At 34.6% G+C, this 18,530-nt stretch overlaps 1 protein-coding gene across 8 annotated transcripts in view; it reads right to left on the bottom strand.

Moving 5' to 3' along the window:
- LOC120631343 (protein sprint) overlaps positions 1 to 18,530 on the bottom strand; it is a 283,580-nt gene that overhangs the window by 129,082 nt on the left and 135,968 nt on the right. For 6 of the 8 annotated variants that reach the window (XM_039900839.1, XM_039900841.1, XM_039900845.1 and 3 more), the window contains exon 2: positions 12,826 to 13,289. The exons of the other annotated variants lie outside the window; for them this stretch is intronic. In XM_039900839.1, coding sequence (XP_039756773.1) covers positions 12,826 to 13,235 — 410 coding nt within the window. In that variant the 5' untranslated portion in view covers positions 13,236 to 13,289. The remainder of the gene's footprint in view (positions 1 to 12,825; positions 13,290 to 18,530) is intronic. 8 annotated transcript variants of the gene reach the window in all.

The raw sequence follows: 18,530 nt of genomic DNA, 5'->3' as shown, positions 1-18,530 counted from the left end.
TCAAAGCGTGACAAAAGCCCTTTAAGTTTAGCCTGTAATGCTAAATTTGGATTAAAAATAGAATAAAAAAGAAAATAATTCAAGCATCTTTTTCATTATATACCTATGTATTCGAAATTATGATTTTAGCGTTCTCTAAATTCTGAACTATTTGAACCCACACATATCTACCTAAACCAATATTTATACTTCCTTGAAAATAATAAAACAAATAAGCATATTTATTTAGTCTTTAAAATAATTGATTTATAAATATAACCTAAAATACACTATTTAAAACTAAATAAAATCTAAAACGTCCTCGAAACCACCGCAGCGAGGCACAGTTCCTAAGATGCTGGCAGCATTGCCCCTTTGGATGGCCAAACTAATTCGTTGGCCAACTGCCCGCTCTAGGATCGCCGGTAGACTCGATAACCAAAGTCTCTACTCCAAAGGGCACAAAAATGAAGCTGCTATCCATGAATTTTCAATAATATTTTAAACTTAACAGAGCAGTGGCCTGTAATCAATGAACGTTAACCTCGACATAGATTTCGAAACTACATTTCCAACGCCAATGCGCTCAGGACTAGGTGACAACAAACTTCTTTCACACTTGCTCGCAACATTGACTTTATTACATCATTATAAGGCTCATAATCCAAAATAATAGACACGTGTTTTTATTTCGCACTTTATTTACGATGTCCCGATTAAGTTAAGTTTGTGCCTTACAAACAAGTTATATGTATAAACCACTTTTAACACTTTTCCATTTTTAATTTAACCGGGTAACAAATGTGTTTTAGGGTTTTATAGTTTGTTAGAGTTACAAACTATAAAATTCTTAAATAAAAAAATAATACGATAATATTTGCTTTATTACTGCATACCGCCTATATAAAAAAAATTATAGGCGGTATGCAGCCGGCGCCATTTTCCGTAATTAATATTTTCGCTTTGTAAATGATTATTAATAATTTAAAATGTCGAGTTTAAATTGGACAGTAGAGTAATAGTAGATTTTACTCCGCCGGAAATAATAATAGGACAAGAATCGCGAGTGCTTAACCTATTGCGATCAAAATATAGAGAGCAGCCTACCAAACTTTCATACCATGGAAAAACAGCAAAAAAAGTGTTAGCTATTTTCTGAGACCGTATAAGGTTTATCCTGTTTTTTACCCTTTAAGTGTGATGAAAATCGTCGCATGAAACGCGTATGGTACATTACTTATTACACTTTTGGCTGCCTTAGATTGTTCGCTTTTCGCTCACGCGCCTAATACCGCCTCGACTGTAAAATGCAATGTAACCATACTAGATACATAATGTACCATTAAAGTCATCATTTTCATTTTGTGTGACATTTTTACTTTAAATTATAGTAAAATCAGAGTCACGGCAATATATATTAACTGGTCTACCGATTGTTGCACGCACTGAATAAAAAGCGTTTTATCTCAACAACAGTCAACAAAAAGAACTAAACCACCAACGTACATAAATAGTGAAAATCGAGATTGTTTATTGTGAAACGCTTTCACTATTAACAATATGAAAAACACTGATGCATTAAATGGCACTGAAAAAGTAATATCGTAAGTATATTTATATAATTTGATTTATATAATAATAAATACTTAATATAATAATCGTAATACAAGAAATACATAATATAACGATATCGTTAGTTTTTGCTGATACTTATGTAATATCTAACAACTTTAAATAAATAGTTCTATTATAAAACACGTTTGTATAACATACGTTTAGTGTTTAAATAATAGATTAATACCCAACATGTAGCATTTTATTTTAAATAGTTAAAATTTATAATAGAACTATCTAGTATCCTATAACTATCAGCCCCAACGTTGTTAGTTTTCTCTTCTCCACACACGAAGAAAGATTAATGACCACTGATGAACACAAAATAAGCACTAACTGTCGTAGCATTTAGAGTTCTAAATACATTGGAGGGCTAAGTGCTAATCTAGCAAGGATCCACTACTCTTATGCAGATTGGTACCTAAACTTCCAACGAACCCAGGGGCTCGTGATGCTTTGTTAAACATGCTAACCAAAAGACCAACGATGCAGTTAACTATAGAGAGTATCGCAAATGATGTTAATCCGGTTTTGCGTCGGCAATTTTGACTCATTTCGCTTTCCGTCAAACGAGCAACGAAGTGAAGAATTTCTATTTGGAGCAGCTGCGGACAGTTAATCTGTTATTGGTAAATTGTCTTGTGTTACTGTTCCGTTCCGAGCCACTGAATTTAAACCGCAATTACTGTATTAAAACGATAGACGAGTTAACAAACTTTCATCTATAGTGATATTATAAATGCAAAAGTTTGGATGGAAGTTTTTATTCGATCGCGCTTAAAGCTGAACGGATGTGGATGAAATTCAGCAAAGAGATAGATCTACGAGTATGATCTACTATTGTATAAAATGTACAGTTCTTGTAGGATAGATTTTTGCTGTGCCAGAAATCGCCATGTTTTTTAGCATCGTGCAAGTACATGAGTCAGAGAATGACATAGGTACAAAAAATTTCAGGCAACAATTAGTTAATCTTTATTTTGGTGCCCAACAAATATTACAAATACGAGAATGTATTCTTGTCTTTTTACGTAGCAACACAGCAAAGGGCGGAGGAAAGAGGAAAGGCTGGAAAATGGCCATTGGCTACTTTCTATCCCAAAAAAAGTTTTGGTATTTCCCGTATATGTTCGCCTTCCGACAGTTCCCAATGTAATTAAAATTCTTTCAGCCATTTTAGCATGAATATATAATCAAAGGATTTTTCTTTAGATCAGCACTCCGCCATAAACAATCACTATGGAAAAATGACGTTAATATAATAATATTAGTATGGAAGTAGGCATTTAAATAAGCAATTGGCTTCTTTATATTAGAAGTATTATTTATTAAGAGTCAATATCATCATCTCAAGCCACTACCGGCCCACTACAGGGTACGAGTCTCCTCCCACAGTGACGGTTAAGGCCGTAGTCCACCACGCTGGCCCAGTGCAGTATGTTGGACTCCACACCATTTTAAGAACTTAATGGAGAACTCAGGTATGTGGATTTATAATATATAACTTTCTGTAAAGGCTGTTGCATGTGTCAAATTCAACAAATGTACTGGAAAGTGAGAATGCAGCTGAAAATCCACGGTCTAGCGAACACGACATGTATGAACGTGTGGTAGATACTAAACGCTCGGGCGAGACTAGCGGAGCCGTCCGTGCGTTTGTTATGTTAATTTCACCTGAATACGTACATACGTTTTCATTTACATCATTAAGCTTTTCGACTTATGCTAAAAAAAAAACCCTTTTCTGTCAATCCTATTTCCTGGATATAGAACTTGATATTTGAAACAAAAGTAGAAACTAAGTATTTTTTGCAATTGAGCGTTTTTAGAAAAAAAATCAAATCAAAATCATTAATATCAAAATATAAACACTTTTGAAACTTCAAGTCGGAATGAAGCGACCTTTCACCGTAAACAATCGTATAGTAATGGTCGTTGCAAATTCCCCATACAATAAGATCAATTCGTTACCAATAAAGAATTCTGATTTGAAACTGACGTAGCGATATCTGCCACTCAAGTCAGTTAAACAACAAAAAAAACTTTGTGCCCATGTCTAGTGCATAGGAAAGTGAATTGTAACTAAAAGGGTACGGTCTACTGGGCAAGGGTAATACGTGTAGCAGATACCAAACACCACTTGTTACCGACGATACGTCACGGCTGCGAAATGTCGTTTCTTTCATTTATCATGCTAATTGCCCACGATACTGGGTGCATCCCTGTCATTAGGGATTGGCTACAATAATGAACGCGGCGAATTAGAAGCCTTCTTTTCTGAGTCGTTTGGAAATAAAAGACGTAACATTGGAATTTATCAAATCGATGTTCATCCTTACTTATATTATAAATGCGAAAGTGTTCGTGTTGGTCCTTTGTTTACGCCCTCACTAAGAGAGCAATCTACTTAATTTTTGGCATGTAGTTAGTTGAAAGGATGGAGAGTAACACAACATAACGTTTTGTCCCAGGAAATAAAACTGTTCCCTCGGGATTTACTATAGCATCTATGCTATAGTAAACATTATTATTTATCTCTCTCTCTCTCTCTCTTTAGTCGGTCCCTCATGACTAAGGATCGTGATCACTGGTATGGCGAGTAATCTTGTCATATAAGATCTCTCTCCATCGGGTCCTGTCTTTGGCCATTTGTATTGCGTTATAGAAGGTACGGGCACCAGTTTCTTTTAGTGGATCTGACCACCGGGTTGGAGATCTGCCACGGGGACGTTTGCCTTCTACATTTCCAACCACTATCAAGTTTTCAATGCTCTCGTCTCCGCGGCGTGTGATATGTCCAACATAGCTAAGGACGCGCTGAAGGCTGGTGGTAGAAAGACGTGTTTTATTTTTGAGTTGTGAAAGAATTGATACATTTGTGCGCTTGGTATTATTTATATTTGTTATGTTTTATGTTACTGTGAATCTTTTCTCACTATACAGCGTGTAAATGAAAACCGAAATAATACTTCACAGGCTATAGAAATACACTATGTACAGTCTCTGAGACTTATCTGTGAAACTGAAAACCTAATAGTTTTTGAGTAAACCACTGTCATAGTACTGAAAGAAATCAGATACAGCCCTAATATCACATGCAAAATTAAAATCACGTGACTCATTTCACTATATTAGGTACGCGTCGCGTAGCGTAGGTACTATGCACGTGTCGGTCTTTTATCTTCAATAAGGTTGTCATAAACACTTAGAATGTTTTGAATTTGTTTGTAATGAGTTATAAATATGCATCTTTTGATTTAATATGTTTACAGAGTGATTCCTTTTGAAATATACTTATGTTCCTTCAATATTATTACGTATTTGTGCTATACGTTGTTGATTGCTTTAATTAATGATTATTGTTGGGACACATTCTGATGATAAATAAAAGATACTTTCTTACTATTACGTATTTCATGGTAAATTCAAAGAGTATTTTTTTTTATTTCTCAAGTTGGCACTGCAATCTCACCTTGTGGTAAGTGATATTGCAGTCTGAGATGGTAAAGGACTAACCTATTAACGGGCAAGGCAGTTAGGTTAGTACCGTACCGGAACGCTTAACAAAGACAAAACTTCCATATGTAAACGAAAATGTTCAATGTTCAGTAAAAGATATTTAATTTCCCGTTAAAACACTAGTAATTGAAGGCTTGCTAACGGGCCTTTTAAGTACCTTGTAAGTGATAATTTGCTATAGTTTCCTAAATTGGAAAACTGTTATTGTACTTAATTTGAATCAAAAGTAATCAAACATAATTGCAACAGTGCAGTTCAGGTGTTGTTAATTGTTTAATAGATTTTCGAAATTTAAGAGTCGATTTATTATCAGAAGAGGTTCCTTAGAAATTAACTCAACTATTTAGAACCTTTTGTTTCTTTTGTAGGATGGTGCGAGTAATTAACCAGCAATTAGGGATAGCATGCTCTACACGAGAGAGTTTATTTATTTATTTATTAGACAGCCAACGTGCATACTAATATGCATGTGCATGTTAATAAATAAAAATAAAATCATTTTATTTCAGGTCGGGGACCCATATACAAAATTGAGAGATTAATTATAAAATAAATATAAAAGACACTCAGATATAAAAAAAACAATAATTATTAAAAATCTAAAATTAAAATTAGATAAATTAAATTACAATTAAAACTTAACTATTTTATATTAATATATGGATACATTTAAAAATTGCTTTAAAATGTTGTACACTCCACTTAAAGGCTAACTCAGCACGCAGAACACAAAAGACACTCGTTGTTTATAACAACATTTTGTAATATTAAGCCGCTAAACAATATGTAATAAATATCTCTTCTATCTGTATAAAAAAAATACGAGTTACTGATATAATTGCCATACTGGTCATCAAAATCACCCGCTAGTATAATAACGCCCCATATTTGGGTAAGAACCTCCTCTAAAAAGGCTTCTCCTCCTATTTTATAGAACTTAGAACCACCAAGCTACTCCGATGTGTCCTTTAAACCATAAAACTCTTATTAGGCGATACGGTGAAGTTTTTTTTCAGACTTCTTCAGCCTTAGGACTTAACTTCATTTAAAGCTTTCGTACTCACTCTATCTCTGCCTCTGCTCACTCTTTAGCCACCATCCACACCTTTAAAAGTTACGAAATACCAACGAAACGCCAATTTGCTTATAATTCTAGACTATTGTTTTTATGCTGCTTTACTAATGTCGTAAAATGGTTAAGTATGAATGTAAAATAAAATCGTATTTACTGCTTAGGGCTTAATAAAATATATAGTAAATGATTGTATTGTGGCGCCTAAAACTCCTAACGTAACTTTAAATATAAGCAGTAGCAAGGGAACATCGAGACTTAAAGTTTTTGGGGGCCTTTATTTATCGCTTCCGATTTTGACTCGCTCACTTAAAACGAAATTTGCTGACTCAGTATTTCTATTCCCCGCTTTAATTTTTGATTTGCTGAGTAATTTTGAATTATTTAAGGCTAGTTTGTTAAGTATCACAGTATCTCCTTAGCGGTTGCTATATATACATATATATTCTCAATTTATAGTATCCCATACCAAATTTTAATGGTAATAACTACAGTCGACGACCGAGCTTCTACAGCATATCAGCCAGAGAATGAATATTAGAAGCAAAAATAAACTCCTTGTGCAGTTTACTAGGCTACATTAAATTGCTAATTCACTCAAAGGACTTTGCATATTATTTGATAACAAATTATCGAATGAAACCTTTGAGATGTATCTCAATAAGTTCAAAGTTTATGTAAAGTTAACGTTAAGTTACGTAAGTTTACAAAAATATTCTATTGTAATATTAACGACTATTTAAATGGTAAAAAGGGTATGAATTGCTCAAACTTCATAGCTTAATATTAATTGACTGTTGAATGGTGATAACAAAAAAATACCCGGCTGAGTTTGTTGTGGGCTTTTTAAGACCAAGGCAGAATTTTGAATTTTGAATTTAATGCAGTACTGCAATCTCACCTAGTGGTGGACGCAGTATAAGATGGTAGCGGGCTTAACCTTATAGGGAGTGTGGCAGTTATATTAAACTCAAACCTCTAACTCTAGTAGGTTTCTACTGATCGTTATCTGTTGAGTTTTAATAACTTCTTTCCTGTATTGAATTTCATATTTTATGCACCATCATTTTTTTATTGGATTTCTTAACTGCACGTACTACTATAAAAGGAACAGTAACGTCTCTCACTACATTGCCATTGCTATTTTACAGTCTCTTGTATATTCAGCTATGTATTCTCCGAAGCACTAGATGAAATTTATCACACTTTATAATGTTAATATGCAAAGTTTCCAAAGCTTGCCAACGATTTACAACCGCACGTACGTAGTTTTCGCGTAGCAACACTAATATTGCAAATCACAGGAATTGAAATTGCCATCATATGTCATAAAGTATCGAGAAATAGTCTCTGCATCGACTGCATAATACGAAATTGAACGCATTACAAGTCTTGACAAATCACACAGTTCCTTGAAACTAGATATTTTGCATTGAGTATCTATCCAATTTTGTTTTATGAATAGCCATTTTATAAAATAGCGCAAACCACGATGTATTCTGTGTCTACCCACATTAGCAATTATAAATAGCAGTGGCTATAAACGGAGAGAGACGAAACCAAAATGGGCAGTATCGATTCAAGGCTTTCCAAGGTCATTTAAAAAGGACTATTAAATTAAATTTTGACAAATAATGGTATACAATATTAATATAACATGTTCTTATTCGAGTTACGAGGGTAAAATTTTTAAATTTGGTATATATATTTATGGCGAATGCTCACGAGTAGTTTTCCGTTTTTTTTAGATGTTAAATGTAACAGTATTAAGAACAGATATAGAATTCTCATTCTGCCATTTTTATGTGTAGTGCATTGTGCCAAAAAACAGTGAAAACGCCACGCGAACGTCTCACTTTACACCCGCGGAATATTGCTCAACAACTTCATCTCACTTCCCATGTGTAAAACATGGTTTGTTCGAGAAACACTACTAAACTGTAATGGTTTTTGATGCTTCAATATTAGTCGTGTACACGGTTTCTGTATGTTTTTAATTCTGTGATAAATGTATTCTAAATGACACAAGTTTCACTTTTATGTAAAATAGAGATAACGTTTTGACTAGATTATAAATATTACTAGGTAAACCGCAACACTCGTTCCGTCCATGACGTGAAATCGGTTTGTTGTAGGCAAAATAAACAAACGTTAACCGCAGCAAATCGATGAGTGAAAGTCATACAATTTTACGGCGCCATGATTACGGATTTTACAATCAATTTTTCTATTGAACATGCATCACTGCAGTACACCAGTTTAGGATTTATTTTTATTGTCCATTTACTATTATCTACCAGTTTAGGATTTATTTTATTTTCCATTTACTATTATATTAGGTAGAATTTAACTATACTCGAAGTACTGAAGTCATGAAGTCTAAATGCACAAAAATTCTTGCGAGATATTACACCGCGGTTGATTGTCTCATCCGGTGACCAAAGGGCTGGCTCATTTTTTACGCCAAGAAACAGCCTGGCTGTTCAGCGCAATGTGCGGCCAGAATTCTTGGCACCATTCCACGCGAGCATGACCTTAACATTGATTAATTTAGCTATAAGTTTATTGTAGCATTATCTTTGTAGAAAAAAACAAGAATAATTTACACTCTACTGAGAGTTCTCACTCTCTCTCTTTCTTTTTGTGCCTCTCCACTACTGGAGGTTGGCCGTCAGCTCAGCGAACTTCTCGCGGTCTTGTGCCAAGCGAGAGTTTATCTACGGGATCATAAATTAATAAACCCGAAAATCGACCTGAGGTACTGTTATTTTAATACTATAATGATAGAAACTCAGGAAAAGAAGCAGACGGCTATAGCTAAAAAAGTGCGCCTATCTTTTTATAAAGCACATAAAAGAATCATGTACAATTTTTACATTGCGAATATAACAATACGAGTTTAGTAGTGTGTATAATATGTAAATATATATTTCACAGCAAACTTTAATTAGTTAGTTGTATATACAATTGTTTTAGAAGTACCGGTTGAAGACAATAAGGTTGCATAATACAATAGCATTCATAGGAAACATGCGCTATTAGATAATCTTTATTGTTACAGAAACAAATGAGTAAGTGTGTGTAAGATATCCTAAGGAACTAGATACTTGACTCTATTGTTGAACATAGAATAGCACTATGTTTTAATATGGATTCATTATGTTATCCTGATTTAAATAGAACATCTTATTAATACACTAGGTAGAAGAAGCCTCTAGACACAGCGTTCTTGGTCAGGATATTGTAATTTTTGTTGTTATTTATGCACAGTCAATTATATTCTACAATACGCCGCAAAGTCACTAAAAACAGGCCCACAAGATTGTTCATTGTTGAAATCCCTAGAAGAAATCTTTTTTTTTTTTGTCAGCGGGTTGGCGCAGTGGGCAACGACCCTGATTTCCGCGTCCAAGGCCGTGGTTGCGATTTCCACAACTGGAAAAATGTTTGTGTGATGAACATTAATGTTTTTCAGTGTCTTGGTGTTTATCTGTATATTGTAAGTATTTATGTTCACCTATTATATTCATAAAAATATTCATCAGCTATCTCAGTATCCATATCGCAGGCTAGGCTTACTTTGGGGCTAGATAGCGGTCTGTGTATTGTCGTAGTGTATTTTTTTTCTACTGTGGTGGATTTAAATAGCTTTCGACGATGAAGATAAATTAATATTACTATGCTATTCATGGCGGATACATAAAAAGAAATAAGCAAGACAGCTTTGCCTTTTTTTTTTTTGGCGTGGTGGAAAAGTTTTATTCCGACCTTTGGGCAGGACAGAGGTTATGTGGTATTCCCCCCTCTAAAGGGGGTATACCCGAACTAAAAGCCACCACGGCATGCCCCTTTTGTTGGCTTTGTTAGACGCCCGGGTAACCCGTTGTATCAGACAGCTTTGCCTGAAAAATTTCATCAACTTTGGTTTCTTTAACCTAAAGCTACCCAAGCCCAATTATAAATAAATCCTTACTAATGAACTGGGACATTTCCATATGATCATGGCTCATATGGCTCAATATCATATTGAGCCACATGATCAAACATACAGTCAAATGTATTCAATGAATAGCGGGATGGATAAAGAAAGCCGATTTAAAACTCTTAATTTAGTTATTTTTTTATAATGTTAATAAGGGTTTTTACCTACACTTGGAGAAATTATCAATTTTATAAATTGTAAAATGCGTTTGCATATGCTGCGACAGGATTTGAACCTGCGACTCTCTGGCAATTGCGGCATGAGCGCTTTATCCAATTAAGCTACGGTTCTCATACCGTCGATGCCGAAATTAGGATATGCCTTTCACATCAGTCTAATAACGACTGTAGCGTCATCTAGTAGGAAACGTTGCAGTTTCAATCTACTTTTTCAAAGGTCCATATTACAACGAGACACGTTTGAAACAAGAGATGACACATTGCTTTTTGCATTTGCCTTAATTTAGTTATCATGCACCCAGGGTCCCGTACCTAGCTCCCTCTATAGAACTTCTCGTAGTTCAAAAGAAATAGCAACAGAATTTAAGCCTTTCTATTAAATTAAGGCCTTTAGAATTTGTCTGTTGAAATTAATACAAGATTTAAATGCCATAGTGAATAAAAGTCCTTGTTATAGATATTAACAAGGACCCTTATTAACTAAAACTAAGTTATACATCATAATATATCATATAGCTGAATGAAGATTTGAGGTGCAAAAATGCGTGGTAACTACGTATGTTCAACCTTGTCTATCTGTTCATTGCTAGTAGAATAAGGCCATGTATTCATCGGATAAATATGTTGAAACTTTATACGAGCAAATATCCAGGGAATAATAGTGCTAAAGTTATTCGTATCAAATGTGTGTATCAATGTTCATTTAATTCCTTAAATGTGTCGTTATAAGATAATAAGCAAAAATGCATAAAAATATCACTTATCACTCAACTTAATCAATTATCAACTTAACCAGTAAATTGAAATTCTTTCCCATATTGAATTTCTTGGACAGTACGACTAGATATATTATTCAAGTTATTTTGTTCAAGCTATCCGCTTCCAGTTATTCGTAGTGTAAAATTAGTGTAGATTACGAAACGTAATTATTCAAATCAAGGTCTAAAAAGTTAAGCAACTTATTGCACTCCTTTGCCCCGATGGTTTATACTTTCCTGGGAACTGCTATTGTTTAATAACAACAAACTCTCACAATAATCATAGCGTGTCCAAAGCGTATTTAGTCAATATTTTGGATAAAACGATTGGAAACACAATTGCTTTCAACAATTTTTTATCGGGCTTTCATTCTTCTACCAGCGATAGACTAACAGATTAATCTTGCTTAAATCAGTCTGCCGAAGAGTTTAATAGGCTACTTTTATCCTAGAATAATGCACAAATCATATGGGATCAATCTAAAGCTCATATCTGTTACTAACCTTTTTTCTTTCCTTACCTGCCTTAACTTATTTGATGGTAGGAATTAAAATATCTTATGTCTTGGAATAATGCGAAAGCAACTTTGTGAGTTTGTGCCTCTTTCACACAGCAACTTTTAAGCACTTTTATAAAATATCTAGAGATACAAGTGGACAAAACCGCAGAGAGTTTAGGTATTTTTTAAATATAAAGAAAGAAAGATACTTTATGGTATTTTAAATATATTAACAGACGTTAAGAAGATATTAAGTATCTCAAAAAATATCCTCAATTCAATGTTTATTCTCCCATTTAAATAGGCAAAGTTTTAGTAGACGATATGAAGAAAAGCTAAATAAGGGGCGATAGCGTCACTGTTAGTGACGAGGAATTATGGAACGATAAAGTCAGCCCCTAATAAAAAGGCAAAGTAGTAAGAGAAGATTATTGGGCATCGTCTTATCGCGCAACTAACTTGGCCCCAAATTAAGTGGATGAGAATTATGGTCCAACTTTCTACTCGCCACGAATAAAAGATAATGAGGAATCCGATTAGATAAATATGGCAACGTTCAGTGCCAACCAACTATTGACTAATCAGAAACTTACGCAAGAAACTGAATCACTGCTGACCTAACTAGTCAATCGTTTTGAAAATGCCTATATTATTTACAGAAATGACAAACTACCATTAAATACACGTATAATTTGTTTTCGAGATTAAAATAAATAATTTAAAACCTAACCAACCAACATAAGTAAAGAAAGATAAGCTGGAAAGAATATTAAATCATTTCCCCGTGCTCGTGAAATTATATCTCTATTGAAATAAAATTCAATCTTTATTAGATTCTCGAAACCAATGTTTGTTAAACGTTTTGAGCTAATAAAAGTAATATTACGCGAGAGGGATCCGCCAAACGGGAGGAAATGAAAGCGACGAGAGAATGAAATTGGAAAACTTGTTACAAAATTACTTAAGATAAAAAAGAAAATAAATAATGCCAAAGTAAGAACTGCGTGTTACGCCGAGCAAATGTTATTTACCTGGAAAGATTGCCTTTGACGTATTAACTACTTATCTTTGATTATAATTTTATTTCTTGACTACGCATATACCTATTTATTTTACACATGTACAATGTATTTTTCAAAAGTTTTTAGAAATTATTATACTATTGTAGGTATAATGGACAAGTCATTTTAAACTGACTCCAGTTCAATTATTCTAACCTTACCTTTTGCTCCAGTTTCCGATCTCAGCGTAGCGACGGCCGTTAGAACATCCGCTCCTCCTCACTTCATTTCCTTTGAGCGTCTGCACAGAATTCCCGTTAGGTGTTAATATTCCGTTGGCAGCACTGTTGTTGTTACGTTCCCTGTTTCTCGGAAAAGTTCCTGTACCGGAGCGAAATGTCCCAAGATGAGGCGGTTCATCCAACGCAAACTGTTGGAGTGGAAGCGTTACATTTCCACTCCAACTCTTGCGATTTACGGAGAAAGTTTTGAACGTTCGGTTGCCATTTGTCGGCGATGGGGTTGCTCCACAGAAACTACTTCGATTATGACTGTTCTTGATGAAGGCGCTGTTTTGCAGCGAGATCTGAGGCGTGATAGGCACGAGTGGTGATGCCTGGTCAATAGACATCGTACTTTTTTATAAAAGTAGACGTTAACTATGGTTTTCTATCTACATTTTTGTCTGTAAAGGAAGGAAATAAAGTCTATTAAACAAACGCTACTAAGCTACTTTAATATATGACCTTGAATAAAATCATCAACATAGTTGCTCCAATTAGTTGTACAAAAATAAAAGTGTTATCCAAACGAATGGCTAAATATATCAATTTCCGACAACATACAACAACAATTCCTTTACTTGAATGAGCAATATTTTGTTCCTGATCTGCAATGTCAAAATAAACTAAATTTATTTAAATATAGCAATGAATAACTGGTGCCAATTTAGTTGATAAGTCGCTCGAAATATTGTGTGCTAATAGTTACAGTATTAAGTACGTATGGTGACGAATCACAGTATCTTTGCATGATGCATAAGTCCTTTAAATGCAAGGAATCTTGAAGGATGTTTTATAATAGCAGGACGTAGTTATTGCATATGTTGCAAATCGTCAATAAACAGCGTCACTAAACATACGTTCAAACTTCCTCCTATCTTCTGAAACTGCTATCGAATAGGACAGAGACGGATACATCATAACGTAATAAACTGTAGTGGTCTCACAGTTGGACGGCCATAGCGTGCGCCGTGCATCAAGTAGATTTAAAATTTTGTTGACCTTGATGGTTTTTTCTATTGTTTTGTCGTTCTTTGTTGATACTTGATTCTGTTAAAGTAACGCACTTCATACTTAACTTTTGCTTTGTAAGTAGGTAACGTTATCAGAATAGATTACAACACTGACCGATAGCACCATCTACTTGTTGTTTGTTTTAGTTGCAGAATCATCGTAATAGTAAGCGTCTTCATGCGGCCTACATTCTTGTATGACTTTCACATTAAGTTTTTTCTTTGCATCTATATCTACGGCGACGAAAGATAAACAAGATCTTATGACCTAGTGCGGTGCGGACATCAACGATTTGTGGACCACTGACCACTCGCTCTCAACCATCTTAGCGGTTATGTAAGCATTGCATAAAATGATTTAACTAGTTGCACAATGTTTAGTTTTAATACAAACACGAGTAATTGGTTATGACTGATTGACTGAATGGTTGAATGTTGCGAAATACAAATTAAAATTGTAATTTTTATTTTGCTTACATGTTTGATGCTCAAAAGTATTTCTTGACATTTTAATACAATTAACATTGCGATATAACATTGTTTGCTATCGTCGGTCGTTAATATTGATAGCTAGCATACGTTGAGAGTTTTTTATTTGGTACAATTGATATCATATACGATGCTTTGATCTAAAGAAAGATATCAGGTTTGTTGAGACATGGAAAAACAAGGAGATAAACGAGAATATTCTACCACGACCAAAAATATTAGACCTTACTATTTTTTCCAATTAAAGAAGTTTGCCTGTTTTGGGCACGTACATATAATCTAACATAGAATAGCAAATCTTGTACTAAGGCTAGTAACTACTGTATTTCATAAGAATAACTAGCTTCGTAGCTAGGCTTTAAAGAGTACACCGATAGAGAAGATGGCGGACTTTCAAATAAGTCACAAGTGCAGAATCTTACGGTTGACTAGAGTGGATGGAGCGCCTGGTGTGATGCTCTTACGCCTAGGGGAGCGAAGAGGCGGTGCCACGACAGCGTAGCAATTTATGTAACTTTGACTCACAAATTAGTCTCGACAGTCACCAGACCTTAGACGACAGTTAAATGCCTTTGAGATAATTTTTAAATTCTCTAGCATAGACATGAAGGCCTGTATAATAATAGTCCAAAAATTACTACTAATACTTTGTAGATCGATTGCAATCAGTTTTGAAACATGTGGCTTTTTTATAAATACATTTGCCCACAAACCTGCATTGGAGCAGCGGGCTGGGTTTAATACAGTCTCTTTTGTGTGAGAGGATGCTTGGGCCCAGAAGTGGGGCAGTAAAAGGCTGAAGATGATGATGATAATTAATGCTATAATCATGGAAACGTGTGAACCTTGCAAGGGTACGGCAAATATTTAATAGTAATATAAGTTGCCTAATAAAACTAAGTAAGATTTATATTACATCTTATCTCGTTCGCTCTTTCGGGAAGTCACTAAGCTCCCTACATAATCCATTTTATCCATATATTTAGGTATAACCGCAGACATCTCATTTGCATGAGCAATTTCTTCAAGTAGCGTCCTTTTGTGCGAGCGAGAATATTCTAAGAGCAGAATAGAAGGGTGCAGATACTTCGCCTTAGTCTATGACTACACATACTGCGGGTTTTTAAAGGTTGGTTTAGTACCTAAAAGTAACGTTCGCATATTATATTAATTTATACAAGAAACTCCGAACGGTTGTTCAGTTGAAACAAAGTGGATTGAAGTTAGGAGACTTCTTTCATTAAAATTTGCCGTGGTTAAGAAACCCATTGATTGGGGTGCCATACCCGAAACAGGTTAGCCATCTTGGGCTTAATCGTCACTTATCACCAGCACAGCAAGCATTCAGGCAGGCAGGAGATAATTATCTCCCCGGGGAAAGGATATAAATTTATCTTCTCCCACAGCTTTACCAACTCTCATAGCACTGTTGCACAAGTGGAAATAATATCCAAATAATATCAGTGTTATAATAAACGTTGATAAACTTCTCCTATTCCATGTTCCAGTGCTTTAGCAGATGGTCACGTTAATTATATCCCCTGTCGGGGGATAGTATCGGGGGATGTAATTTATGTTCCCTGCCTGTGCTAACCCTGCAGGTGAGATTGCAGTCAAGGGTTACCTTGTAGAGGAATAAAAATGAAATTAAAAAGATTGAAATAGCAAAACTACGCAAATTAAAAAAATTACAACAAAATAAACAAAACTTATAATACAACACACTTAACCCTTTTGGCAAACTATATTCCAAATTCAAAGGTGCACAGGATCAAGTGCAAAAAAACACGCTGCGCAGCATCTGTCGATCGGTTTGTGCAAGCAGGTGCATCGGACAATTTGGTTTTTTGTTGGTTATTATACCACGAAGGGCCTGCAGGTATCGATATAATTAGAACCTCAAGTCATTTGTTGTTCGCTAAAATAAATATTTTCGGTACTGAAGGTAAAACAGTAAACGTAAACATTATTATGACAGTAACATGCGCTTTTCTGAGCAATACCATAATATAAACTAATATTATAAAGAGGATTCGTTTCTGTTTAATTGCTATCAATAAATTTTAAAACTTCTGAACGGATTTTAATAATTTTTTTTTGGAAAATTATTAAAATTGGAAAATGATTTCAAATCCTTAAGCTTTATTTAATTTTTATTCAGTCAATTTTATTTTAGCCTGAAATAATGGTTGTAAACCAAACCAGAAGATCGTAAACGAACATTTTTTATCCGCGTGCACTGACTAAATGGCCAGGGAAACAGAAATACTATGTTCTACAAAAATAAACGTATAACTAGTATGTAAAAAAATAACTTGCTTTTATATGTACCTTATCTCTATTAGATTACTCAGAGTTGTTATTTTGTGATAACCTCTCGATTCATGGCATGTACAACGAAGTAGCAGTAGGTAGTACCTAAAACCCACACTTAACTTGCCAAGGTTATGTGTTACATTCTATTTTTAAAAAGATATATAAGAAACACATTACAATATTAGTTATCGTCTTATCTATTTTATCATTTAAACTAAGTATAAAACTATATAAAACTTTAGGAATGTTGTTTCCGATGTTAATAAATGTTACGTTATGAGTTCTTTAATTGTTATTTTATAAATTGGAATTATTTTATAATCTATGAAAGTTTTTTTTTTTTTTTTTTTAAATTAGTGCTTGATAGTTAATATTGATGGAAGCGCGCTAATTTTAAGAGGTAGGGGTACTGGTTTATTAAACCTTTACACGTTATAGTTTCCACGCGGCATATATCACTTGGTGGTACAAGTTGCCGCTAGGATGGTAACAAGTCACGGTTAAAGCCTCTCACCAAACTACAACAGACCTCGGAATTTAATCTGCTTCCACTCAAGGCCCTGACTGAAAACCTCAAAATAACACAATAATGATGATGTAGCTTTTTATTATTCCATCAATATATTGCTTGTTTTTCAATGCATTACTAAACTGCTAAAGGGCCCCAGCGAATCCGACAAAAAACAAACAGTAAACGCGACTATTTTTTTAAATCAAACGGGAGTTTCGGTTCGTCGTGAATCAAATTAATCGCCAGACTAATTCAATATTCAGAACAAATAATCCCGGACAAAAACTGCGCGGGTCTGTCAACTATATGGAACTAGAAAAAAACCACTTCACCTAAGTGTGGAATATCAAATAAGGCGGTTGAATAGCAGATCTGTATTCAAGACGCGGCGCGCTCAGGAAGGCAAAAGCCACAATGTGTCTCGGAACATCCGAGTCCTGTCCAATATTTCTATTATTGATACCGGTTACGTCGTAAACTTAGTTTATTGGGTCATTGACAAGAAATACAGTCTCGTAACTAACATCCTTAACATGTCTGTGCTTGTTGAGATATAGCTTGACGAGTGTATCACGTATTGCAAGTGAATTTCTAATAAAAAAGCGTTTAATGATTTTAGTGTTTTCTTTATTATAACTAGGTGCAAGTTAGCCCTTGGCGGCAGCCTGATATGTATGTGTTTCTGCAGTCTTAGATGGTAATGGGCTAATCTGTAGGGGGTGCGGCAGTTATATTAAATCCATAACCCTACGGTAACTGGCCATGTCTAAAGGGTTCCACCAATCCTGTCCACAGAAATATCAAAAAAAAATCCAAATTCTTCCGTGCCGGGGACTGAACCTAGGACCTTCCAGCTATAAGATCACAGCACTGATCACTACGCCAGTATTTGAAAATTTATATCTCTTATTTCAACAGTGGAATCGGATTAGAAGATGAAAATGATATTTCTGGCAAAAACATTAATGTATAATAAATACAAGCCAAGTTGGTGATATATACGCGATTCTTAATATTTTTTACTACGAACAATAATTGACGTGTCATGTGTGTGAATTGCCAAATGAATTCTTGATCTTGTAATTTATTTCATGTGAAACTTTATTAATTCACTCTCAAAACTTGCCAACTTGCATATATTTTTGCCATTTGAAGAAAGTTGTGTACTCCGGTAGCTAGGATTTAAAGAACTTCTTTAAAACTTGGCAAACTTAAGGATATCAATGCATTTAGCTCATGACAATCTCGTTTATTTTCTTAATACGGAACTTGGCTTCTTTTATTACATAAAATATTACGTTTGGGCATTATAATGA

This window comes from Pararge aegeria, chromosome 18 (genome assembly GCF_905163445.1).
Source record: "Pararge aegeria chromosome 18, ilParAegt1.1, whole genome shotgun sequence".
Taxonomy (NCBI): Eukaryota; Metazoa; Arthropoda; class Insecta; order Lepidoptera; family Nymphalidae; genus Pararge; species Pararge aegeria.
This window is presented reverse-complemented; position numbering and strand designations above follow the sequence as displayed.